The sequence below is a fragment of the Onychostoma macrolepis genome, chromosome 20 (assembly GCF_012432095.1).
Source record: "Onychostoma macrolepis isolate SWU-2019 chromosome 20, ASM1243209v1, whole genome shotgun sequence".
Lineage (NCBI taxonomy): Eukaryota > Metazoa > Chordata > Actinopteri > Cypriniformes > Cyprinidae > Onychostoma > Onychostoma macrolepis.
In genome coordinates this window covers 17,816,019-17,842,780 of record NC_081174.1, presented here as the reverse complement: position 1 = coordinate 17,842,780, position 26,762 = coordinate 17,816,019, and the positions used below count along the sequence as shown (strand labels likewise).

At 36.9% G+C, this 26,762-nt stretch overlaps 1 protein-coding gene and 1 long non-coding RNA gene across 2 annotated transcripts in view; one reads left to right on the top strand and one right to left on the bottom strand.

The window, feature by feature from the left end:
• On the top strand, positions 1-26,762 carry syndig1l (synapse differentiation inducing 1-like). The gene is made up of 4 exons (XM_058757095.1): positions 1-626; positions 6,124-6,716; positions 17,180-17,317; positions 22,709-26,762. Exons 2-4 carry the CDS (start codon positions 6,243-6,245, stop codon positions 22,865-22,867), a joined length of 771 nt encoding a protein of 256 aa, XP_058613078.1. The 5' UTR covers positions 1-626; positions 6,124-6,242; the 3' UTR covers positions 22,868-26,762.
• The window catches only part of LOC131527777 (uncharacterized), a 33,101-nt gene continuing 23,422 nt past the window's right edge, over positions 17,084-26,762 (bottom strand). The window contains exons 2-3 of the long non-coding RNA XR_009267741.1: positions 17,947-18,049; positions 17,084-17,377 (exon numbers count right to left, since the gene is read on the bottom strand). This is a non-coding gene — a long non-coding RNA (uncharacterized LOC131527777). The remainder of the gene's footprint in view (positions 17,378-17,946; positions 18,050-26,762) is intronic.

Sequence of the window (26,762 nt, the reverse complement as noted above, 5' to 3'; positions counted from 1 at the left end):
ATTTCTCGTCCTGTTTGGAGGGACGCACAACGGAAAGTCCGTTCGCTCCGTCACTGACAGCATTTTCATCTTGTTCTTTCAGAACGAAACACACTGACTTTTATGGAACGGGAATTTACTGCTTTGCGCAGCAATAATCTGACTAAGGTGACTCGATGAATTCAAACAATAAAATCAAGGAGCAAGAGAAAGGTTTTGTGGTTTTAAAGCTTCTGACAAGAAAGTTCGCGCGGTCCTTAACAGCTCAACTGAAAGACGCGCGGGGACTCATACTACTGTGAGGTGCGGTGTACAGTACGACTCTTTTAAGCCTTTACCGTGTTACTGTCAGTAATATTACCTGCTTTTTATCAGGTACTGCCTCTATTTAGTAAAGGCGGATATCTGTTGCTCGAGAACTGCTTCAACCATTAACGTTTAGCAGGTTGCTCATTGTTTCAGCGCTCGTGTTCATCTTTAGAAATCAGAGGTATTGTTGTTTACCGAGTTTACCGGCGCCTCACGGGCTTCTGCAATGCGAGACTCGGATTCAAACCGTTTGACATTTCTTTGGAAAGCCAGTCGACTGTCAAATTGTCACTGAATCAAATTGAATGAGCCGGACACCTGGATTGCTGAGTCGCAAGGTAAGACACGGACATTTCCAAAATAATTTGACATAAATATGGGCTCTTACATTCAAGCTGTCTCCTGGAATGAACAGATATTCTCAGTGTATCGTAAATAGTCTACCTAGATGAATTACTTCTATGAGGAGTTATACTGTAACCTACAAATGTCTAAATTATAAGCAAGCCTTAGGCGAGAGTGTACAGTTTGAATACCTATAAAGTAGGCTACATTTTTTATGCGCTCTTGAGTGAAAAGTTGTACATTGAACAGTTGTTTACAGATACATCATATGCTTTTATTTATTTTATGTTGGTTAATTATCGTTCTTGTAAACATTATTGATATGACAAAATAGATTTATCTTTTTATGCACGATACTTCTGCAGTTCAAGTGCACAGTTACCTACTCTGTGTAGTACAACACTGTCCAGTACAGTTCACGAGGAACATCCAGATGTATTATGCAAGCATATATATATGCATGCTTTGCTTGCATATTCATCCTTAGAGTGATTTTGTGTGTGTAGATGGATAAACAGATAGATAGATAGATTTTTCATCTTTGTGCATTAATTTTCATTATTGTTATTATTATCAGGATTATGGATCATTCAGCTCTCATTCTCAGCTAGTTAAATGGTAATGGTGTACTGCTAAAGATGCCCTGTAATTATTCACTCTCATCAAAGGGGAAAGGCACTCTGAAAAAGCAATTGTTCTCTCATCTTTCTGCTCTGATTTAACCTTCATCCACTGGGTGCATGAGTCACGAGCCAGGTTGTATGGCTATGAGTGAAACAACATCAACAGATAATTATAAATATGCAAATTAAATGAACACTAGAGTACAAATAGCCTCTTAGTATTACAAGTCCACATTACTTCATTCTTCTGGCCCTCTCTTGTACCAGCATTGTGCATGGGGAGATTAAAGTGCATACATGAGTAGCAAAAGTTTCCATTATCCATTTTACCCGACACATTAGCACTGCTAAAGTGTTTTCAGCCTCTATCCTATTAGAATTCAGAAGGGCCGAGACTCATAAGGCTTAATTGACTAAGACACCGGCAAGGGGATTTGATTGCACCTCAGCACAAGGAGGAAGGTGCTATAATCAATGAGGAATGAAAGCATGTTGCACCTCTCTCTGTTTTTGGATGCTTTAAGATGGAGAAGAAATGCTATTCACAAACTGTGAGCATTTACTCATTTAAAGCTGCTTTGAGACAATTTTTCTGCAAAGGACAGATTAAGTAACAAAACAAGGTCTATGGAGTGGTTGTTTGTTTGTTCTAAATCACTGTCAGTCTGAGTCACTGCACCCATATGCATTAGTTTTATTTGTCTTGCATGAAAATGAAAATATTTGCATATCCATACTAATTACTGAGGAAACCTCCTGTGTTGTGACCCTCTTCATTAGTGACTTTTATAATCACGTTTAACACTATTAGAGATAAAAATGGAACAGCTGAGAAATCTGTGCATTGTCTGTTTATTTACTAATTATTTGCTGGTTTTAATAGAAAAAAGGTCTGTGTTTCTGTATATTGGTCGGTCACATTTTGACAGTGAAACTGTGTGGGTTGACTGGATACTAATAGGGTTATTTAACCATGGCCATTTCAGGTTTACTTGTTCTTGGAGGGTAAACAGCCTTTTTTTCTACCATGCTGTTTATTTCTTCCTGTACGGATGCTATTCAGACTCTCATTCTCACCTGACCTTGACAAAGGATATTTTCACACTTAACAGGTGTTTCTAGAGATGCAAATCTATAGCTGCACACACACACCACAGTCATAAGGAACAGCTAAATAGTGGTTGCCATGATCACCATTTTAAAAAGATTTTTCCAGTTTGAATTTTTCCGGGAAGGGCTTTAATATTTAATCTTTTAAAATTCCTCTGATAAGATTCCATACAAAACACATTCATGAAGCTAAAAATTAAAGAAGAAGTGAAATGCACAGGTTTATTGTGAATCTTAATGGGTCTTTAAAATGATTTGAAGGACTCTCTGACTCAATTCTGTACGAGACAGTTATTTGTCATTTAGAAGACACTTTTTAACCTAAGCTGAATTGCTTCAGTCTAAAGGATGAAATGAATCATAGGCAATTCTGCTGTTCAAATGTTTCAACAGAGCAATTCTGACAAATTATAGCTGCCTACATACTTTTGCTTGCTCAATTGAAACTAGACAACTATAACATCATCTACAGTAATATTGTCATGTGAAATTATGAAAAGATGCACAAAATTAAAATGCTAGCTGCCTTCAACAATACCATAAAATAAAACCTGGAATTCATGTTCTCTGCAAAATGTATTACATTTAATTTAGTGTTAAATTCAAATGAAAAACAAATAGACACTCATTACCAGCTGCTTTCAATTGAAGGAAATATGTTGTTTCACATTATTCACAGCAGTGTGTGGAAGTGTAATGCTTAGGAATGAAAAAAATGTTGAAATTAAAATTCCACAATGATTTTCCACCAATGAAAGCATCCTGTACAACCAATTCTAAACCTATAGCTGTAAACACTAACCTCTCAGCTACAAACAACAGCGTATGCTAGCATGTTTCATAGGCCAAGGCCTGCCGCTCTTTGACAAGAAATGCTTTAAGGCCATCCCAATGGCAGTTAGAACCTGGGGGACTTTTTCTGTTTTCAATTGCCAGGGTGGTGCAGACTACAAGCATAGAGTAGCAAAAATGGAAATTAGGTCTGCTGTGACATGTTAATGCAGCTCATACTGGCATACATGCAGAGTTTGGGCAATTTTAGCATGGCCTGATTATAATAATGAAAAACAACACTAAATAATGCTATCAAATGATTAATGACAAAAAGAACGAATAGCATGTGAATTTAATTAGAAAGCAAAGACACCGTAAAACTTAAATTATTTTAAAATATATAATTTAAAAATTTAAAAGCTGTGGCTGTCGTTTTATCTGTCTCATTTCTTTTTGACGTTATACAACTTAATTGCTTCAGTCTTACATAACAAGACAGTCCATGCACACACTATTCATTCTATACTAGTAATGTCTTTCACCATAAACAGACCTTGTTTTATTTAGGCAGGATGAGAAATGATGACTAGCATGGGAGAGGAAGCCAGTGGATGTGAGGAATGGATCTGCAGCAGCCACTTTGTTGAAGATGCAGGTCGAAACTGTCCAGGAATCAATACAGTGAGAGAGACAGAGAGAGATTGACATTCAAAGTGGGAAGGCTCCTAGAATAACTAATCATCAATCTATTCCCTAATTCATAATTTGATCTCTAGAGACTAGAGCCTCTTTTCATTAGTTAGCTCTGATGGTGTAGTATTATTGCACTGGGAGACTGTGCTCAGTAGATGCTGACTGTGTTGAAATGTGTATCGAGAATCGGGGGAGCTCAAACAATCCGTGAAGCATGAAGTCAGCATTCCTTGACGCATGATCCAACATTTGACAATCCGCAGAGGCATTGGCACAATCAAATCAAAAGCTCTGAAATAATCTGCTTTCTATCTGATTGTGTTGCTATTTTAATCACAGATTAATGAGGAGAAGGTAAGAGAGGGCACACCAACCACTGCACCCACATGCTGTTTCCTCCAATCACAAGAGAGTTATGACAGGATTTAGATCTGAGTACAATTGATGTGCTCAGTTAAACAGCATCATAAACCTGCAAGACTATTTAACTTCACATCAGTCACACATTAAAGATACTGATACATATTAGTCTGAGGCTCAGACAGCACACCTACAGCCCACCCACTGACCGTCTGATATACACTGCACACAAAACTGGAGAGCAGTTGCTCAATCTGGCAAGAACTAATCTGGGGTGCGTTTCCCAAAAGCATCGTTAGCTAACTAGTTAGTTAGTTCCATTGAACTCTATTGGTAACGATGGAACTTGCGACCATATTTGTTCTTGGGAAACGCACCCCTGATTGGCTGACTTTAAACCGTTTGCCAGAGTAAGAGCACAATTTTATTTAATCAGCTCACCAAGAAACCAAGTCATGTTTACAATGCCAGATTGATGCAGTGAGGAAAAACTAATCAATAATTAGTGATATAAAATCTTTTGAAATATACACAGAGTTTAGACAATTAACAGATTTCTGCGCACAGAAAGTTTTCTGTAAAAATGGATGATTAATTCATTGTAATTGCTAATAATGTGTTGATTCATCAATCCATTTCAGCACAAATGTGTTTCATAATCATTTGAGCAGATGGTGGAAACACTGCCTCATCATGAATATAGTTATAGGAAGCTAAAATGCACCACAGCTCACATGCTGCATGTCATGACACAAACATGCACTAAAATATGAATAAAAAAAAACATCTGGTTTGTAAATTGCTGTAGTTCAGACAGTATGACATTATGGGTTTGACTTCTCAAGTTATTTTAGATAAAGTGTCTGCCATACGCTTAAATGTAAATGATTGATAATGGACTCAATGCACAACAACTGCCTTCATATTTCTACTAAAATCTCAGTGCTACATAAGCTTAGTATTCTCTCATAGCAAACTGCAGTAGCATACCGTGGATTTAGTCATATTTCTAATAACTAATTACATTACATATATAACTATAACATTTTATTGACAGTCAAATATAAAACATTAAAAAAATTGACAGTAGATGTTTTCTGAGATATCTGTGAAATAATGTATTACTTTTAAAAAGAGAGAAATCTACACAAATTGTGTACTATTGCCTCAGTGTTTTCTGTACAGTCGTTCACAAGATTGACCTCCCATTATTACTTTTTCATGTCTATTATTGTAAAAAAAATAATAATAATGTCAGACACAAAAGACCATCAAATGAAATTGACATAAAAAACGAAAAGACTTAAAATGATATAATAAAATGACAAATAAAATCTACAACGTGTACCAGACGTGCCATTTAGCCAAAGGTCTGCCTGTGCAAGACTAACTACATATTTCCCCTTCAATTCAATTCTGGATGGCCAGTTAAGCATTTAAGATGGGTCATTGGCCATGTTTGGGTTTGCCTTTGTAACTTTACCTTCATGGTATAGGAACGCTCAGTCATGCCATTCAGCAGGGTTATCAGTGAGTGTCATGGGGCAGCAGAATGAAGTTAATTGAAATCTGCCTGTCTGATAAGCATATTTTATCAGCTGAGTGGAGAGGAATGGGACATGATGGTTTTTGAATGCGAATGAAACAGCAGAAAAACAGAGAGTAGTCACTCACTACTCTTTTGCAAAGCCCCTCAATCTGCATTATTTATGTCACAGTCCCTAATAAGAGTCTTCGCAGATCAACTGTAGCTTAAGCCACTCTTTGTGCCACAGACATCATTGTGTTAACTGCATGGCTGCCTTCCCATTGCCCAGCACCTGTCTATCCTGGCAGTTCGGTCTTATTAAACTTTCCTCTGCATGTGCTCAATAGTCCATGTCTTTGCCTCGCGGTCCCTCACTTCTCTCTCCTCTCACTCCTCCTACAGCTCACGGCCTATTGAACACATTAGCACCTGTCACATCAGTCCAGCCAAGGTCATCGCTCCTTCCCTTCATTCTCCATTCGACTGTTAAACACCAAGTCCCGGGGGTCTGCTCTTCTACAATGGAGAGCCTAAGTGAGCTTCAGAACCCTCTTCTGGATAAGAACAGCAAGCACATGGTGATGGCCGACTACGGCTACGGAGGCGACTTCCACAGCAACCAGTATCAGGAGAACATTATAAACTACTTTGTGACTGGAGGAGGAGGTGGAGGAGGTGGCGGCGGAGGTGGGGTTGCGGTCACGGGAGGAAACGGCAAGGCTAAAGCCCAGCTACTGGACGCCACCTCTCTTCACTTGGCGGTGGAGGCCTTTTACAAGCCTAACTTCATCCTTTACAAGGACGACGTGAGCGGCAAGGGCAAGGATTACAAAAATGAGTGCTGCGAGACCACCTTCATGGAGAAGAAAGACAAGGACGTAGCGGTGGAGACCCCGAGTACGGAGGACCCGCAGGCGAAACTGCTGGACGAAAACGAGGTGAAAATCCAGACGGTGTCTTACGAGGTGGAGGAAGAGGAATACGTGGAGTACGAGGTAAGGTTTCTTTGAAGATGCTGAGCTGAACTTGTGTTGTTTTGTACAGCTGGATTAATTCATCAGGTCCTTGACAGGTGGCCTTAAAGCATCGCAGCTCAATTCTCCCAGGGAACACCAGCTTCTAGTTATAGCCTGCTCTACAATATAAGACCCTATTTGGGAAGGCTTCACATTTCAAAAGCCTGTCCTCCAAAGGTTTAATTTTCTATTTGGGGTTTGAAATTGCTGTAGAACACCACTTTATGCTCTAGCAACATCTGCTGGCTCTATTGGATCATGTGTGACAACTACCACTTCAATTTCTCAGCAGATAGGCAAGAGCTAATGAGAGGGGTTGGGCAATGTTCAGTGCTGCTGATGGGATGTAATGGTGCTGGATGGGGGTCCGTCACCCTTAAAGCTCAGTGAGAGGAATATGTATTCAGGTCATGTCCAGGATTCAGGGCCTTTCGGCGTCTCACAATGGATGTAGTTCCATGCTGAGCAGCTCCGGCGCTCGCTGCGGTTGTCTGATGATATTAAAGACATTCTCTGCATGTGGGGATCAGGACCTCGGCAGCCCATACGGTGTGGTATATCTTCATGATACGTGCCATGTTTTACAGTACATTACAAAACATGCAAACTAATTTACCCCCTAAAATTTAAAGGTGCAGTGTGTAATATTTAGGAGGACTTATTGACAGAAATGCTTGAAATGAAATGTTTTCAGAGGTGTATAAAGTTATGTTTTTATTACCTTAGAATGAGCAGTTTCTATCTACATACACCACGGGTCCCCTTACATGGAAGACGCTATTTTGCTATTTTAATTTTAATGTCATTTACCAGTTATCGGCCTTAAAATTAAAATAAATATAGGCCAGGATCAGACAGTGTTTTAATATTGGTGTATCTGTATTTTTATTAAATGGTAAGTGACATTTCTCATCCCAGCTTTCCACTGATCACAGCATGTGGCACAGTAGGCAATTTAAAGATAACTAGGGATGAACCAATATTAAATTTTTGCCCATTATTAAATTATTACATTTTGTAAGGGAATATAAATATAAAAATACAAGATGTGCAATTAAATATCCAGCATAGGCCAATACCAGTAAATTTTTCACGTTTACTGCAAAATTATACAGATTTTCCCAAAAATCAGCACAGATGTGAATGAAAATAAACAAGTCACCAGATTCCATCTGGGGCTGAGTTATGTCAAATAAAAAGTCATTACAGTGTGAGATCAGAACGATTCATCTGAATGGCTAATGATTCATCGGGTTCACACAGTGCCTTTACATCTCATAATAGGATATTCATGAGCATCCTTTGAGAGATAATTCTACAGTGCATTAGTAATATCCCTGTGACATTGAGGCTTGTGTTTCTTCATTTGTATTCTATAGCTTTAAGATCCCTCTGTTCTTCCTCTGTGGCAATGATAAAGTGAATTCGGGAGTTTGCCTCTAGAGACACCTCTGTTGTTCCCATTCTTGTTCTTTATTCTGAGTGTTGTGAAATATATCTTGTGTGTAACAGAAAAGTGTGAACTGTGCCTTAGTTGTTCTCACTCTTGGAAAGCGCACACACACACACACACACACACACACACACACATCTGTCAGAGCTTCTTGTTTGAGGAGGGATTGACAGCAGGTCTCATTTGGACGATTTCCTCTAGTGGAAAAGAGCCACTAATGGTCCTAGTGTTTTTGTTTAGAAGTAACAGGATGTTATGAAATCAGTATTTTATCTTCTTAAACCCCAATTGGATGCCTTTAAAGCCAATTTAGTTCCTTCTTCTCAAGATATAATCATCCCTTAGAAAGAATGCACTGAGGACAAATTATCCAGTAAGTATTAAATAAGAAATTGCCACATCGCCTTCAATAAGGAAGTGTCGAAATGGCTAAATTGCAACTTTTGAAAGATTCTCATCAGTGCATATTAACTTAAGAATCCTCAATGAGCTTCCTTTAAATGAAAAGATGATGATGATGATTATGGTGATGGATGGTTCATGCTCATTATCCCTGTTGTTTTTGATAAGCTGAATTTAAATGGTGTAGGAATCTTTATCTAGGCTATATGCAGTCTTGTGCTAATCTCAAAATTAATATCCATTTTTCATACTGTGCATTATAATGTTAGGATGCCAAAATTCACTTTTTATATGTAAATGTAGGAGCCATGTATAATATGTACTGTCTGTAGTTTTAAACAAAAGGTGTTTCACCAGTATAGACTGTTGTGATAGTTTTATTTTTACTTAGAAAAAAAACAATGTAGAATTTGAATATCTACCATTTTCAGATTATTGGCCTTAACATGAAAATAATTATCAACTTATCAGTGTTGGGCAGAATTTTAATATTGGAGTATCCATATTAATTGCATAGACCACTGAGCCACATGCTGTGACCAACAGAAAACTGTGATGAGAAATGTCATTCAACATATAATAGACACACAGATAGACGGATATTAAAATTCTGTCTGATACTAGGCAATGATTATTTTAATTTTGTGAACGATGACTGATAAATTACACTAAAAACTAAAATTAAGAAAACTTAACTAAAATTGTGAATTTAGTCATCACAACATAATAATAGATATTCGATTTGAGATCTGCTAAAGATTCCTTTTTACAGTGTTTTTAACTTAAGGATACTGTTGGAGGACAGTAAATGTAATCTAAATGTAAACTGGGGAAAATGGGCATTAAAAAATGTAAATGTCCGAGAAAAAACAACAACAACAACTTGGATATCAGTCCATAACCGATATAGTACGAGCCCTACTGTGAAAATACCTTGTAACCTTTCATAACCTATCATTAAATATATGTTTTTTTATATGATCAGTTATGCTAACGCTGATTTGCTAATGATCTAACAGCTGGAGTCCCTTTGATGATTGGCAATCTGTAGCACTGAACTTTCCAGTCAATAATATCATTTGTTTCTTTTGCCATCCATTTGATAACATCTGCCTTCTCACACCATCTGTGCCGTCAAATGAATAATTGTCTTTCAGTTGTTAGTGCAGTCATTATACTTGGGCAGAGTTTTCAGAGAATGTGCATGTGTCCAATTGGTCAAACTTTGTTAAAAAGAGAGGGAACAGCTGCTAAAACATCCATAAACAGTTTCTTTCTTAAATTCGATTCCTGGTAGAAAACAGAACTGAAACTTTTCTCTTCTGAGGGCTGTTTACCACCAAGAGCCATAGGGCCACATTTCTGTCGCAGTTGTGGAGATGTTTGAATTTCATTTATTAGGCATAGAAAACTTTTGCTCTGATGATTGACTGTGAAAAAGCAGAAAAGGCTGCATTGGGTTTTCTGTGTACAGTTGTATACTTGTCAAACTGTCTTAATTTCTCTCTTTCCGCCCTGCAAACAAACTCTCACAGTTGAAATGTGGCCTCACAAATATGTCCTTTATGACAGAAAGAAAGATGAATAAGTTCTTCAACCTCTAATCATATTCCGCTGAAGCTTTGATGCACCTGCAGTTTCCAGCGTGCCGGATGCCAGTCTCGAGATGAATTTCAGGGCCATGTCAAAACATCAGCCACTTATATGGTTTTATATAAAGCTCCTAAAAGACATGCGATAAAGCAGCCTTTAGGGAGCAAGCTAAATTCAAAAGGCTAAAATTTCTTTGCAAATATCATTTTGAAAGCATCATAATGTAAATGTAAGTTTGTGATTTTCAGATTTAGCTGGGTATCAGTTTAAAAAAAATGTGAAAAGCATCATTAATCATCATTAAAATCAGGTTTCCACAGTATCAGAACCAAGCGCAACCGTTACATTAGCTATGTTTCCATCCAGTTAAAATTGGAATATTTGTGAATAAAGCATCGTTTCAATCCAGTGAGTTGAAGAGAACAAAATCGTCACTTCCTGATTAACTTGCGCTTAATATCATGAAGAAAAATTTAATTTGCTGCAGTATAGGAGAAGGCACTGCATATAATATTTTTTATATAAAATAAATTAAAGTAAAAAAAAAATATTTTACGTTTATTACAACACATTCAACTAAGTCTTATTTAATGAGATCGATTTTTAAGAAATATTGGTATTTGTTGTCCTCTGATCTGGAGTTGGGTACCATTTTTCAACATCCACCTTTGATTGTCTACAAACGTTCCAAAAATTTGAAAGATTCTTTGGTACATGCTTGTTTTCAGACAGATACGCTTGAGTCTACTCAGATATTACTTACTCCGATACCAAATGGTAATTATCGATGTGGTAATTGTGCTCAATGCAATAATACATCAAAAACTATAGAATATAGAATTAACTCTGTTATTACCTGTGTTTCTACGTATGTTGTTTATTTGATTCGTTGTCCTTGTGGTTTAGCTTATGTTGGAAAAACATCATGTCAACTTAAACAAAGAATTAGTGAACACAAGAGTTCTATTAGGAGAAAAGATTTGAACTATCCAGTTGCGGCTCATTTTCATGCCTGGAATCACAATGTTTCTGCGTTACGTTTTTGTGGTATTGAAAGGGTTAATGTGCCACCTAGAGGTGGCGATATTGAATTGTTTTTACAGCAACGTGAGCTGTTTTGGATTTTTACCCTTCAGACATTATCACCTAATGGCATGAATGACGAAGCTCTTTAATGTGATGTTATAATGTCATTTGTTCTTGATATGTGTGTTAGTATGTATGTATGTACAGGATGTGTTTATGTGCATATGTATATGGGTTAATGTTGTTAATGATGTACCCATGGTGGGTTGTTACCAATCAATGGATCTCTACAGAGATTGGTAATGAATTTGTTTTTAAATGTGGTTCACTTTGTGACTGTCATGTTTGAAAAGAAAAAAATTAAATATTTTGATATATTTTTTGCATAGATAGTGTGCGGGATTTGTTTTTGCTTTTTATATAAAATAAATTAAACAGACGAAACACGGTCATGTTATGTTATTTTCAGAGCCTGCTGTTTAGGAACACAGTTCTGAGAGTTAATTATAATTTTACGAGACTTTGCTTAAGCATTTTAGAATGACAAAACTAGCTTTTGAAATGAGATTGGTCTGTTGGTTGGTCCAGTTTTATGCTGTCCCATCCCAAAGTCACATGTCTTTTTGATGCGCATTAAGGAATTTATTCGGTAAAAGTGTTTCCATTGTAGTTTATGCGCATGCTTTCTTACCGGATAAGAAATTTATCCTACTTAGTTGAGTTTTTTATGCACATTTTTAAAATTTATGCGCATCTTGGCGTTTCCAATATCATTGATGCGATATCCCAAAACGCGCATAAAAATAGGTGGACGGAAACACAGCTATGGAACGACTAATGGTGTTTCTCTTACACTCCTCTGTAGTCTAAATGAAAAGCTCTGGCACCAGGCAATTAATTAGTCTTTAAATTATTAAGACCCACAGAACTCTGTCAACACTAACCCATTCTTAATCTCATTACTGCTACATTGTGGGCGAGAGGGTACGCTGAGTTCCCAGGTGATCAAAGGCTATTTACACAGACTGAAGATAAATGAGCTTGCTGTGTATTCCACAGAAAATTAATTTATCATAACTGTTGATGGATAGGTTAGCAAGAGTAAACATCGCAAAATGTATTATTGTACTAATGTATCTCAGTTATGAGGTTGCAAATATCAATTACAAGAGTTTATCCCAGGCTTCTGTATTGAGCCCAAGTACCCATAAATTACTACTACAGCCTTGAGCTTTTTAAAATAATATTTTTTTAAGCCTATATCAACAAGCATTTGCCATCAAACATCAGGTAAATCAGTGGATCCTGGAAGAGAAAAGATGCATTTGGAAATATGGTTTGGAAAATATAATTATTATTCTTTACTCCACATGTCAGCCTGATTATTTGCTCAGAGATTGAGAGTCCCACTGTGGTCCTTGAACACAGGTCATGCCATATGTACTGTAAGTGTGGTGGGGTCTATAAATCAGCCGGGCTTATTAACAGCTCACTAAGTCAGTATTTTTTATTTGTCTGGCGTGCGCTAGACGTTAATCAAACCCCCTGATGAATTATATCCTCATGACCTGCTGCTGAAATGCTGCCAGCACCTGGCATGACACAACTTAACTACTCTACCACGAGCCAACTGCTTATAATCTCTGAACAGTCCCATTAAAAATGTATGCGGCTGTTTTCAGCGACGTTATGACACCTGCCGGGACAATGACCTCCCGACGACATCGCTGATGCAGTTACTTGCCCCTTTGTTGGGATATAATTGCCTTTCAGCTTTTCACCTGACAGCTCTTTTATTCCATGGCCCACCTCTTCCCGCTCTCTCCCCCAACACCTTTCCATCAGTTTACCGGTTGCTGTTTAGATCGCCTCATTCACTTTCCATCCTCAACATCAATTTCCATTTGTGCGGCTCTCCCTACAGACTGCTTGAAGTCAGACAGATGTGAAGGGAGACTGCGGCAAAGGAAGAATTCATAAATTCTATGTTTGTGCAGTTCGGAATAAAACTGCATGAGTTGCGTTTTGCTTTATGAAGGGCAAAGACCAAGCCTGAACTAATTTCAGTGTAGTCTCACGGCGAAAAGTCTGGTCCTCATTGCAACTTATTGTGGCCAAGAACTATCTATTTGGACAGGAGGAGTCTGCCTGAGTTCAGAAAACAAAACAGAATGTACAGTTTTGTTCATGGATATCCAGTGCATTTGAAACCTCAAGCAAAAATCTGATGCCATTAGCCTTGCAAACTTTGGCAAATGCAAGAGTTCTTTATCAAAAGTGCTCGTTATATAAACCCGCTAGCTTCTGAACACAACTTCAGCAACTTATTCTAAAAATAATTGGGCAGCACTCTGACATAATGTCCACAAACAACAATCTATATCCAAGCATTTTGGAATAAGAATGGATAAGAAACTAGATTGCCAAATTTGAAAGAACAGATGTTGCTGATGCTATGATATTGTAAAAGTAATGCTAAATGGTATCACAAATGTAGAGGTTTTCTTTAGTTATAGTGCCCCCTAGCATTGGAAAATAATCGGTTTATATCTTTAAAATGATTTGCAGAATTGTCAAACTTTTTTCTCATGAGGGTTTTTACAAGATATGAATCAAATTAAAAACATCATATATCTATGGAAGTTTAATAAAACAAAAACACACTACCATTCAAATGTTTGGGGGCAGAAAGATTTAATTGTGAAAGACATTAATACTTTTCATCAAAGATGCATTCCATTTCATTCAATTCATTTATTATATTATAAAAGAGTTCTATTTCAAATAAATGCTTTTCTGTTGGACTGAAAACTGGAGTAATGGCTGTTGGAAAATCTAGCTTTGCCATCAGAAATAAATTAAATTTTTGATAAATTAAATTTAAAATGTTATAATATTTCAAGATATTACTGTTTGTTTTTTGATGGGCATAAGGGACTTTTGAAAACATTCTTAAAAAATCTTACCAACCGCAAACGTTATAATGCTATAAAAGAATAACCTGTACAAAAACAATAGGTTTCCTGCACCTTTAACGTATAGACCTCAACACACACCCAGCAAATCAGATCAAAAGTGTGGATTTCAGTCAGAGCTTGCCATTTTTGTGTGCAATATGCATCAGATGGTCAGTGATCAGGCTATGGGAGGTCTGCGGGCATGCCATCTGAGGATAATTTCAGTTTGACATGAAACAATATTACTCCTGTTACATTGTGATGAAAACGTGTCGGGCGGAGTAACTGAAATTTGGATAGATTTGATTAAGCAGCTAATTACAAATGTATATGGATTCAATTTCCTCTGCGCCAAAGGAGGGCACTCATCCAGAGCCCTCACACATGACACACACATAATAAGTTTGAAAGCACTGACATCGATCACCTTGAAAACGAGATGAAGTTCTATTAGCTGAGCATTGGATCGCAAAAGAACAGAAAAGACAGAAACGGGGAGAAGGACAGGGCTCATCGTGCTCACGCTGGGGGCGGCATTTTGGTAACATAAATTACACGCTTTCCTTCCTGTGCCTCCTGCCACCCTGAAAGGATAAAACCATCCATTAATCTGTCATTACCTGTCAGGAAACTGGCAGGCAATGACAGCATCTGCTGTCACCCCCCGCCCACCCGCTTTCAGGAGAGGCACCTGAGAGGTAGAAGGTGTGCTTATCGGGGGCCAAGCTGTGGGTCTCTGGCTCTGGGGCTTAACCATTTGACACTGCTGCCAGATTACTCACATTCAGCTTAGATCACTAATAACATAATGCACAATTTCAATGCCTTTCAGATGAACGCAGAGATGATGAGATTGTTTTTGGCTTATCTGTTTTTATTCCATTTTCTGGATAGTTCAATGCATTAGGCATTTGAATCCATGCAGGATACTGGAAAAAAAAGGCGTTTGTACATTTTTTGTCATTTTTAAACATGTTAAAAAAATTTCAGTCACTGTCAGTTTGAATTTTTAAAGTGTATACAGATATACAAGCTAAAAAAAAAGCGGTAAAATACAGTTATCTAGTGAATAGACTTAGCTTATCAGAACTCACACCATGTTTGCTTGGCATAACTTTCTATAATTTGTCACCAATAGTAAGATTAGCAGTTAAAACTAAATACCCCAATTCAAATACACCTAAACACACCTAATGACTTCTGTTTCAAATTCTGAACTTTCAATTCATCAAAGAATCCTGAAAAAGCTTCTGAAAAATTAAGCAGCACAAGCGTTTTCAACTTTGATAACAACAATAAGAAGAAGAAGAAGAAGAAAAGTATCTTATGCACTAAATCAGCATATTAGAATAATTTCTGAAGGTTCTTCTGACACAGAAGACTGGAGTAATGGCTACTGAAAATTCTGCTTTGACATAAAAGGAAAAATTAAAATTTCAAAATAGTAATTAACTATGTTACTATATTTTAATAAAATAAATGCAGCCTTGGTGAGCATAAGAGATTTTACAGAATTTTTACCTGCCCTAAATTTATGAACTGTAGTGTATGCACTATATATTTACACAATATTAATTAATACTAATAAAAAACAACAAATAATATTGCCTGACAACCAATAGTTATGGTATACCAATATACTGTGCATCCCTATAGTCACTATCATTTGTTTATTTTCTACAGTCTCAGAAAAGTATGCCACATCCTCCAAAGCCTAGCACTTGTGGGTGCATTTGCAGAGTTACGTAATAATGCCACTATTTTGCAAAGTGCCTATAAACGATGCTATCAACTGGTGCAGTTCCTTCGCAAGTTTAAAGTACTAAACTGTTCGTCCACAGAACACAGCAGACTGACTAACAAATGCCCAATGAAATATTTATATCCTCTTATGTAATGTCAAGGTTTGGTTATAAGCAATGAGAAAAAGTGTAGGTATGACGATTCGTTATATGGACTGATATTTTTCCGATTTCTTTAGTTCTTATGTACCAGACTATATAGCAGAAAACATGACAATATCCATGTGCACAAGCCACTTCACCCCCTCCTTACGGAGAAATCCAATCTTACATCTCATGTTATTTTATATGAGGTAGGCCTATTATTTTCACAGATAAAACCCCAGTGACAGAGCTATCCTTCACCGCTGATGATTGCAGCTTATTGCTGTGAATCAGTACAGAAATACTGTTCTAACAGCTTTCCTCTTGGCACACTCTTCACGAGGCTGCAGTATTTTTAGTTACTCAAGTGAATCACTTGAATCAAAGGAGAGAACTGACAAACAATGAAAACTTCACAAAATGTTGTGGAAATGCTGCACAGATTCAATGCAAACTTTGTGAACAACATGTGTAGGTTAATGTTGATTATCACAGCAAATTATTTGTGATAATTTGTGATAATTAAATAAAAAGAAAGAAAAACGGAAAGGAAAAATCTGGGCCAGCGAAGTACTAGGGGGTTTCAGATGTGTTCAAAATGTGAAGAAAATTGTATATTTTTTAGGGTCAGTAAGTGTTTTTTTTAAAAGAAATATATATGTTTTTACTCTGCAAAATTAATGACTTTTAAATTTTTACAAAAACATTATATTTCAAATAAATGCTGTTCTTTTAAGCTTTGTAGTCAAAGAAAAAAACAAAACACTGTTTCCAGAAAAAGGTTATTTAGACGTACAACTGTTTTTATCACTTATAATAATAATTTTCCTGAGCAGCAAATCAGCATATTAGAATGATTTCTGAAGGATCATTTGACAATTCAGCTCTGCCATCACAGGAATAAATATATTAAAAAGAAAACAGTTATATAAATTGTAATAATATTTCACAGTATTACTGTTTTTAGTGTATTTTTAATTTCCTGGAGATTATTTTTGTTCTAAAACATTAAAAGACCTTACTCCACGTTTCCAAAAACCCTGTAATCCAGACTATAAATACATCACTTGAAAAAAAAAGTCACCAAATTGAAATAATTTGACTGAGTCTTCTCTCTCGTTATAGACAGATTGCTCCAGCGACAGTGAGAGCGAGGACAACTTCATCGTCATCCCTCCTCGTGATCACCTGGGCCTCGCTATCTTCTCCATGCTCTGTTGCTTCTGGCCTCTGGGCATTGCTGCTTTCTACTTTTCTCAGGGGGTAAGTGCAGAGCCCACCAACCAAATCCACAGCCTAACCATTAAGCCTGCTAAGAATCTGCTATAACACAAGAGACAGACAAGATGAATTCTTCAACAGTTTTTCATCTGTGCCCTGCAAACAAGCCTGTATTCTCACGAGAGAAAGAGTTTGTGATCTCTTTCAGCTCCCTCTAATAATACAGAACAGGTGCCTCATTATAATACCCATCATACGAACAAACAGCTCTCCTTTGTGTGACTGTAAAATTATCATGCACTTCTCTAATATAAACAGTGTAAACATGAATCCACAGATCAGATGGGTGTGATGTTTTCAGCTCCATTTTCCCATTCAAAGCAATAGATATCTATTTTTCTACTTTGGAATGAGCCTTTTATTCTTATCTATAGTTTAGTCTGTGGCAGACAGGTCCAGAGTGAATTATTTGTTCAGGAGCTAAGTGAATTCTCCCAGAGTAATTATGATGATGGTGGTGTTGTTCAATGAATGTTCTCCTGAATGCAACTTCAAGTGTGTGCGTGTGTGTAAGGAGGATGGAAATGAGATCTGCTGAAAATGTGAATGTTTTTGTCCTGTCTCCTGGCTGGGAATATTCCTCCGAAAACATCCTGAACGGATTTTCTTACCTTCCCCACGGCACAGGGTTGAATGTTCATGAGGAATGTCGCCAACCATTTGCCTCCAACTCCTCCACCCTCTCAGCATCCTCCTCTGTCTCACTCCTACAGACTGAGAAAATGACTTTGTCTTCATTTAACAACTAATTAAGCACTTGGAATTGTATAGGACTTTGAGGATGTTGATATAAATATCAATATTAGTTCTACAAAAGGCCATTACACTTACAGTAGCTGTAGGGTAAGGACGATGTAAAATTTATCTTGATAGTTTTCAGTTTTTTGGTTATAATTAGTATAGTACTGTCAAACGATTAATCGCATCCAAAATAAAGGTTTTTGTTTACATATATGAGTGTGTACTGTGCATATTTATTACATATAAATACAAACACATGCATGTATATATAATAATATAAATACTGTATATAAATGTATATACGTGTAAATATTTTCAAAATATATACTGTATGTGTGTGTATTTATATATACATAATAAATATACACAGTAGGGATGTGCCATATCATACCGTCCACGATAATACCGGTATACATTTTTACATGATAAAAAATAGTGTCATATCGCGATATCAATGATATAGCAACGCGATGACGCAGGCTTATGCACCGATTGCTCGGCAGCTGAAATTATTCGGCCGAAAATAAACAAAAACACCTAATAAACTGTACCGAACAATGACGTGTCGCGATCAAATAGAGATGCGCACTTATGCAGCAAACATGACGGCAGTGTGGAAGCATTTAAAACTGTCAGAGAAAGATGCAAAAATCATTACGACAGCGAGAGACCGTTTAGTACTACATCTCATATCTCTGATGAGAGGAGGAAGGGGTGGTTGTTGCTGGTTACTGTATGATGATTAAAATCGCGAAATGGCCTTAAACAATTAAATGCGCTGCAGAACGTTATATTTTCTAATACACGCATGAATTGCATTCAAACAGCGCTGCAAGAGCTCGCGTTAGACAGGGTTCAAAGTCCAAACCGCGAGGGAAATCTGCGCTGAAACTGTGTTACTCATCAGTTGCTCAGTAACACTTTTATGAATTTTAACAAGGCATGTGACAATGTGATACGTGCATCTTCCCAAATTAGTAATGAAAATAATTTATAAATCTGTTGCTGTCAACCAACAAAAAGAAGCACTGAAGACTTCCTGCGGGTTTCCGTCAAAATAAAAGCTCCATCAACATTCATAAATGTTAGTATTGTAATTTTACTGTTGTTCTGTTAAATAAAATTAAAAAGACAATAACAATGATAATAATTACAACAGCTCTATTAATACATTTATTATAAGGTTCACACAGTGTTCAAATTGGGATCTGTAATATTTTCTAATGTTTGAAAATAATTCCCTTTATTTGCATGAAGGGGATCTCAAAAAGGGCCACAAAATATTATTTTACTAACTTATTAATTTTAAGTTAAATTGTGGTGTGTTGGTATAATGTCTGCTAGAATGTTAAAATGTATTTTTAAATTGTTGTTTTGTATTAGTGTACAATGTTTATTCCATTTAGTATCCATTTCACTCATTTAACATTTAATATTGGAGGCATCCAATGTATTTGACATATTTGAATATATTTGAACAATAGTTACATTCCCTGGTAATTGGTTACTTTTATAATGATGTAACTCAGTTACTACTTGTGAGAAGTAACTAGTAACTATAACTAATTACTTTTTTTTTTTAAAGTAACTTGCCCAACACTGGTCACTACTATTGCACTATAATGCTGCTTCTGATAGATTACACTTCAAATTAGGTAGTCTGTCATCAATGACAGTAGCTCATTGGAAAAGGATGGAAAATGCCCTTCATTGTGTTTGCACTAATAAATGCTGCTGCCTGCCAGCTGCAATCACCAATAAAACGTTGTTCCATTTTTTTTTTTTTTTGTATAACGTCATAAATATCGTTATCGCAAATATTCTTGAAATATCGTGATATAATTTTGAGGCTAAATCGCCCACCCCTAATACACAGTACACACAACCATATATTATGTAAACAAAAACGTTTATTTTGGATGCGATTAATCATTTGACAGCACTAGTTATAATCAATCACAAACTTTATGTATTCAGTCTTAAATAGCTGAAAGTGGTGATTTTAAAAGATAAAAGGATCCATCATTCTGTTAGAAATCAAAATTTAGTAAAATGAATCAGTTTTTCACATTTAATCATTTAAATTTAGAAGCACCAATATAACAACTGCTTAGAAATCAAAGCGACAGACAGATAGATAGATTTGTTATTCATTTATTATTACATTAAGTAAGCATTATTTAACAGCAAAGGTAATCTAATTATAATAATAAAGGAGCAGCATAATGAAATATCCTATATCGACTGATATTGAAAAACTAAAAATGTATAATTTAACCTAAAAAATAATAAAAATATAAATAATATAAAAATTGATCATGATTGATCTAATCTAATGACACACACCTGCAAATACATTGAAAATATGTAATAAATCTTCCAACCTTAATGGAAAAGTTTGTGTAAGTAGATCAAATTTAAAGTCCGTGTAAAGCGATATTAAAATATGTTCTGAGAGAAAGCGGTACAGCTCGCGTTTCCATGCGTTTTTAGATGTGAATTGTGAATGCTACATGTTTTTAAATTGTATGTATTCTGCCACATATTGATGCCTCTGGGCTAAGACCCGGGTATCCATTCACCCTAGAACCGTTCCTGCCTGGAATCTGTATATCTAACATCACAGATATTCAAAAAAACGAACTAAGAACTTAATCTCTCAACATAGTTATAATAGTGTTAGGGGCGGGGCCACGCTCGGTGGCTCCATTGCATCATCGAGCCACCGTTTTAGCCCCGCCGAACTTAGAATTGGTGAAAAACCATTTAACGGTTTAACTCCACAATGCAGTACTGCATAGTTCAGAGTCTTTGTAATGTGTTTCAGCAATACATTTCTAACATTTGTAATGTGTTTAGAAACAATTCTCAGAATTCTCTTTACACGGACTTTAAAGATAAAAAAAAATGTGCAGAAAGATGTTAACATGGCAACTCAGCTGGTGTAGCAGCACTGGGGTGTCCAAACAACCCATTATTGACCGTCACAAAGCGTAGGAGTGAAAATCAATAATGTTTTCCCTGGACTACAGGGTCAGATGCAGTGACAAAGAGAGCAAGACGCCTCCCACAGCGGCAGACATGTGTGACTGGCAACTCTTTCCACTTTTCTCATGAGAATACTAAAATAGACAGCAGATTCCAAAGGGTCATGACACAATCACACAAAACGACTGTTCAAAGCATGTTTGCTTGCTTACAAGTAGCGGACACCATGCTGTGGGGAAATAATACAACGTTGTGCATAATAGAGTGGGTTTAGTTATCTGCACGTTCTACAAAAATTCACCCCATTAATTTCATGCAGCCCTTGAGCCATGTTCTTGTTAAATGAGCATCATAGTAGAACTTAATTATTAATTTGAACGGGGAAATGGATTGATTAAACTATTACATGGGGCTCCATAGGCCTCGCTATTAAAGAAATTAAGGCAGTGTGATGTTCCCTTTTTAAGCCTAATAGCTCTCAGCACATTGTACTTCCAGCATGGGGTTAAATGGATACGGCAAACATTAGATAAGGCCATTCATTGGCGTTTCAAGTCACATGTCATTTCTTTAAAATGCACAGGGGGTTATAGTACAAGACTGAGTGTTTTACTCCACAAAGCAACTGTGTTTCCATTTACCGAGAGAATTGCAACAGCTGCATCACGAGCAAAATTGTATTTTCTTCTGATCTCTGTATCACATTTGGCTCATACCTCCTGACACCGATGTTTATAACAAGAAACAATGTGAGAAGTTAGTTGTTGACGAACACAACGTCTGTGCAATGCCAGCTACCGCTTCCCCTCGTATCTCTGCTGCATCGCTGATCATGACGGAAACCTCAAAGGTGTTTTTTAGGAAAGTTTACAAGGTGAAAGCAGCAGGGACAAAGCAAATGACAATTATAACAAAAACACAAAAATCAAGTGTTCCCAATGGAAAAATCAAAGATCTTTAAAGAAATAAGTACATAAACAGTACGACTGCTTTGTGAATTGAGTATATTTACTGAAGCTGTACCTAACTTTTTAAAAAAAAGTATTTGTTCAATTTGCAGTTTGGCCATCATAAGATTTATTACATGATTAAAAGTATATAAAGGACTTTTTTATTCTTCATTTATATTCTGTATACACCCACATAGATCTGTATCAGTTCTTTGTTTCATCTACAACAGCGCAACTAAAGAGGAACAAAGACATTTCAATTGTTTTCCATGTCATATAAGCATGACTTTTTATGGCCTTACATTTTTGAAAAGTTTTTAATGCTCCACAGACAACCTCCTTGTGTCCAAAATTTGGCTTTATTTTCTGTTCTAGATGCAGTCAGCCCATCAGAAATGTGGCGATTCACATTGCTTCCTAAAAGACTGCTTTAATTTTTTATACATTCAAAAAGGTACTTTTCTTTGTGACACTGCCCTTCAAAGTGGGTCGAATGGATTTTTAAAATGTCGTAAAAGCGTATGATGTTTGTCTCGGCGCTGTGTGTAAGAACATTTCCGATATTTCACTCAGCTCTTAGCATCATCAAGGAAGCACTATATAGTTCAATGCAATTTACCCTTGAATGGAAAACAGGTCAATGTATCCTTTGATCTTTTTTCTTCTTTCTCACCATTCCCTTTCTTTGTTCCAGACCAGCAAAGCCGTGACCAAGGGAGACTTCCCATTGGCTAGCATCGCATCTAGACGAGCCTTGTTCCTAGCCGCTCTCTCCATCACCATTGGGACGGGGGTCTACGTGGGCGTAGTGGTGGCCCTCATCGCATATCTGTCCAAACCAGGCCACATTTAGCACAGCCAGAGGAGGACTACAGAACTCCACGATACTACACAACCGCCTCTGAACGTCTTTTTCTAACTGTCTCATTCTCATCCCTCCCCGTGGACTGCCTGTCCGCCCAAATCAGAGAAAGGGATGAACCAGAAGAGGATGAACCTGAAGAACTGGGGACTTTATCACCTCAGTCATAATATATAAATGTAAGCTTCACCTTGTGTCACACCACACTGGATAAAACTTAACTAAGTCTGAGAGCAGTTCAGGTGAAGTATATAAACTACCGACAAATAAGCAATCCAATTAACCAAACCCAAAGGGAAGCTATTCCAAAGGACACATGTAAAGATCAAAAGGGACTAAGTGCCCTTGGATTTGTTTTTCCCTTTCCAACTGTGATTCGTTCTGAACCTAAAAGAGAAGTCAAGCCGTTCTCCATTTCTCTCTCTCATTACTTCCTTACTCCGTTAAACCCTGTATATGCGTGTGGCCCAATTAAACCAGCACTGCTGAATATACCAACTGCAGTCTGTGAGCAACATTAAAAAGGACAGAATGTTGTCCAAAATATCACAGCTTTGTATGTAATAATAAGCGAATGTGGAGGTCATACACAAACTTAAATGCTTATGATCACGATACAGAACTACAGGACAAGAAGTAACTATCAAAGACAATGTGGTCCACATCTATGAATTGAAATTCATCTGTGAAATTCAGCACCACTTATACACAACCTGTATGTCGTCCCCACTTGTTTAGGGCTTTATGCTTTGTGTTGTAAATTCTTTGTATTTTGTTTTGTCCGAAGTCCAAACCCAACATAGGCTGCAAGAGTTATGTGATGGTAGAAGAAAAAGATAACAAGGAAAACAAGTGTTTATTTTATATCGGTAAGGATTTGCTTGACTTTACCCGATTCTCTTTTACTCCCAGATGTCTGAACTGAATATAAATGAAATGACTGTACACGTGGATGGTATGGCGATGTGTCCTTTCACTCCCCAAATACGTCACTTAATGCATCTTATGATTTAAAAAAAATATTGAGAGTTGGCAAAGCTCAAGACAGATGGTTAAAAAATGTACTATATACTTTCCTCAAATCTTAAGATGGATGTTTGAACAAAAAGGCAGGTTTTGTTTTCAGGTGAAAGAGACTCAGATGGAATCGATTAATAATGTATTGGATGTCTCCAAGCTCGCAGGCATGAGAACGAACACACGGGGGATGTTGAGTTAAAGGTCGACTAGTCTATTTCAACAACAATGGAGACTGAATCTGGTGTAGTCATCCGCATAAGAACTTCAAAACATGAAAACTATGGGTTCTCTGGTGGCTAAATAGTGATTCGGTGCTTGACTTGAATTCCTGTGGTACAGACCTCAGTTGGAAGCTGGTAGAAAGCTTCCCATGGTATTCTACACAAGTTTACATATTTACAGTGTGAGGCCTTTAAGAGGTTGGATTCACAAAACATTCAGTTCTTTCAACATTCAATTCTTATTCTTCAAAATTTTATTGTAAGTAACCTCTTAAAGTTAAACTAAACTAACCTCAAAGACATTTTCCTGCCCCAGGAGTAGGCACAAAAACATAATGGAGTGTCTATTTACACTAAGTGCAAATAGCCCGCCTTGTTGGCCCACCAGCCCATCAACGTGTGATTGGGATAGTCAACACTGCAAAAAGACACTTGCTTTACGTCAGTTTCAGTGATGTAGAGGGTAAAGTGCTTGCTTTTTGGCACGAGGGACCCGAGTTCGAATCCGCCTTTTGCCAAACTTTTTTCATATCGCTACGTAAAGGCATTTATTTTCAATAAAAATGAAGAAAATAATCAAAAAGTTGAAAATAAAGTATCGGGTAGGTGTAGGGAGGGCTTTATTGTCCCAATAAGGTGGCATCCATTTAATAATTTGAATTAAAACTATAATTTACACTCAATATGTTATTATTGCGTACTGTTTTACAATACTAAGGTACAGATAATTGCCACTATTTGCAATAAGTAGTATAAATAGCAGAAAATCTTGCTATTTTAACAGTGTAAATAGAATCTAGCTATTTCCACTTTGTCTAAATAGCACCTAATTGCTATTTAAATATAGTGTAAATAGCATCTATCGCTATTTACACTTTGTGCAAATAGCCACTGTCAAAACATAATAGCTGACATCACGGTACTTACAGATTGCATATGCTTTTTGAATTCTAGAGAAACTAATTCACAAGGACTTAAATGTGTGTGGAGAACCGTTCATTGTGAAAAGAGCAATCTGGTAAAGGTCATACTTTACAGTCTTCATGTAAAAGTGTGAGTACAAACGTACTGAGCAACAGCAAGAAACAAGCTGTACTTGGACTTCTGTTATGAGAGTCGAGTAACTTCCACCTGGAGTTAAGTATCGTTATTGCTATTATTATACTGCTGAATTATATCGATGTGTAAAAAGTGTAACCTAGACACTGTAAAATAAATTGTAAATGGATACAACTGATCAAAAATACATTTTCTCAAATAAGAGTCAACAGATCAGGGAAAAATGCCTACAGGAGGACAGGTTTCTATTGGTGTGGTGCTTTTGTCAAGGTTAACATATTTACTCATTGCCAGTGCTGTAATCTGAAAGACGTTGGTGAGAATGAATTCACTGAATCACCAAGCTTTTATTAGACAAGAATGAGCAGAAATGAAAAATGAGGCTACGGTTGAGGATTTTACAGCTAATTCACTGTTCATATCTGTGCTGTAAGAACTAATTACCCTTAATGCTTAATATATGGCACCAAAATGAATAAATTCTTATAGCAGTCATATCAGAACTTTTGTAGGTTTTTATCCAAACACAGCACGCTTCACATACTTGAAATAGTATGTAGCAGAATGCACAACAGGAAAGAATAATGCCTGGATGGCTAAACGCAAACCTCTGCTGCTGCTTCCTCGGAGCCTGTGATGCATAGCACACACTTACTGTAAGACCTGCTGGTTTTGTTGCAGTCTTTAGCAAATGCATTTCCACTGCAACCACCGGAGCGTTGAAAGCCAACGTGGGACACTTGCAGTCTCTCAGCGCAGGTCATGCATTAGTCATACCTGACATTTACGGTTCACAATTAGCTTCCCATAATGGCTTTTTCCGAGGACGTGTCTGGTCTCCAGAGCATAGCTGGAAATAGCAAAACAGAATCGGTTTTTACAAATAACACTCTACGCTACTTTGAAGCTTGAACAAGCAAATCTTTGCTATTTTTAAGCGCAGTGAAAAATAAAATTAACACGTGGGTTACAAACTACAAATTAGGGTATCACACTTGCAAAAACTCAAATTGGCTGTAATGAAAATGGGTTTCACTTTCCATCAAGGTCTCAGCTGATACTAACATGCTATCAAGCCGTTTACGTTTTTTTTCCCTCATGTGTTTGCGTCATTAATTTCTAAATGAACAGTGTCAGTGTCTGCCCTCCCTTGATTGTGTATCAGCCTGGTCCTTTTTCCCCCATTTTACGTTTCCATAGTGACTAGTCATTTTCAGACTTTCATTTTATGCCACATGCAATGATCTACACTGTAAGATTAGTGAGATTAAATGTGCATTTTACCTTTGAAAGTTTTAATTGCAATCATTTCTATCTGCTTTGTGTTTTGTCATTGTCATTCAAATGGTGTTTTTAAGGCTGTAAGGTTGTTTTGGTATCCCTCATCAACAAACTGAGGAATGTCTGCTTCAATTAAAACAAAATGAGAGAGAGAAAGAGTAAAGTGTTTATAAAGAATGTCAGTGTTTTCTTGGTATTGTAATACTTTGAGTTCTCTCATTCATGATCAGAATGTGCTTGTGAGACAGTGACAATGTAAATACTGCAAACTAAAGACGAGATGCAGCGGTATAAAATAAATCATT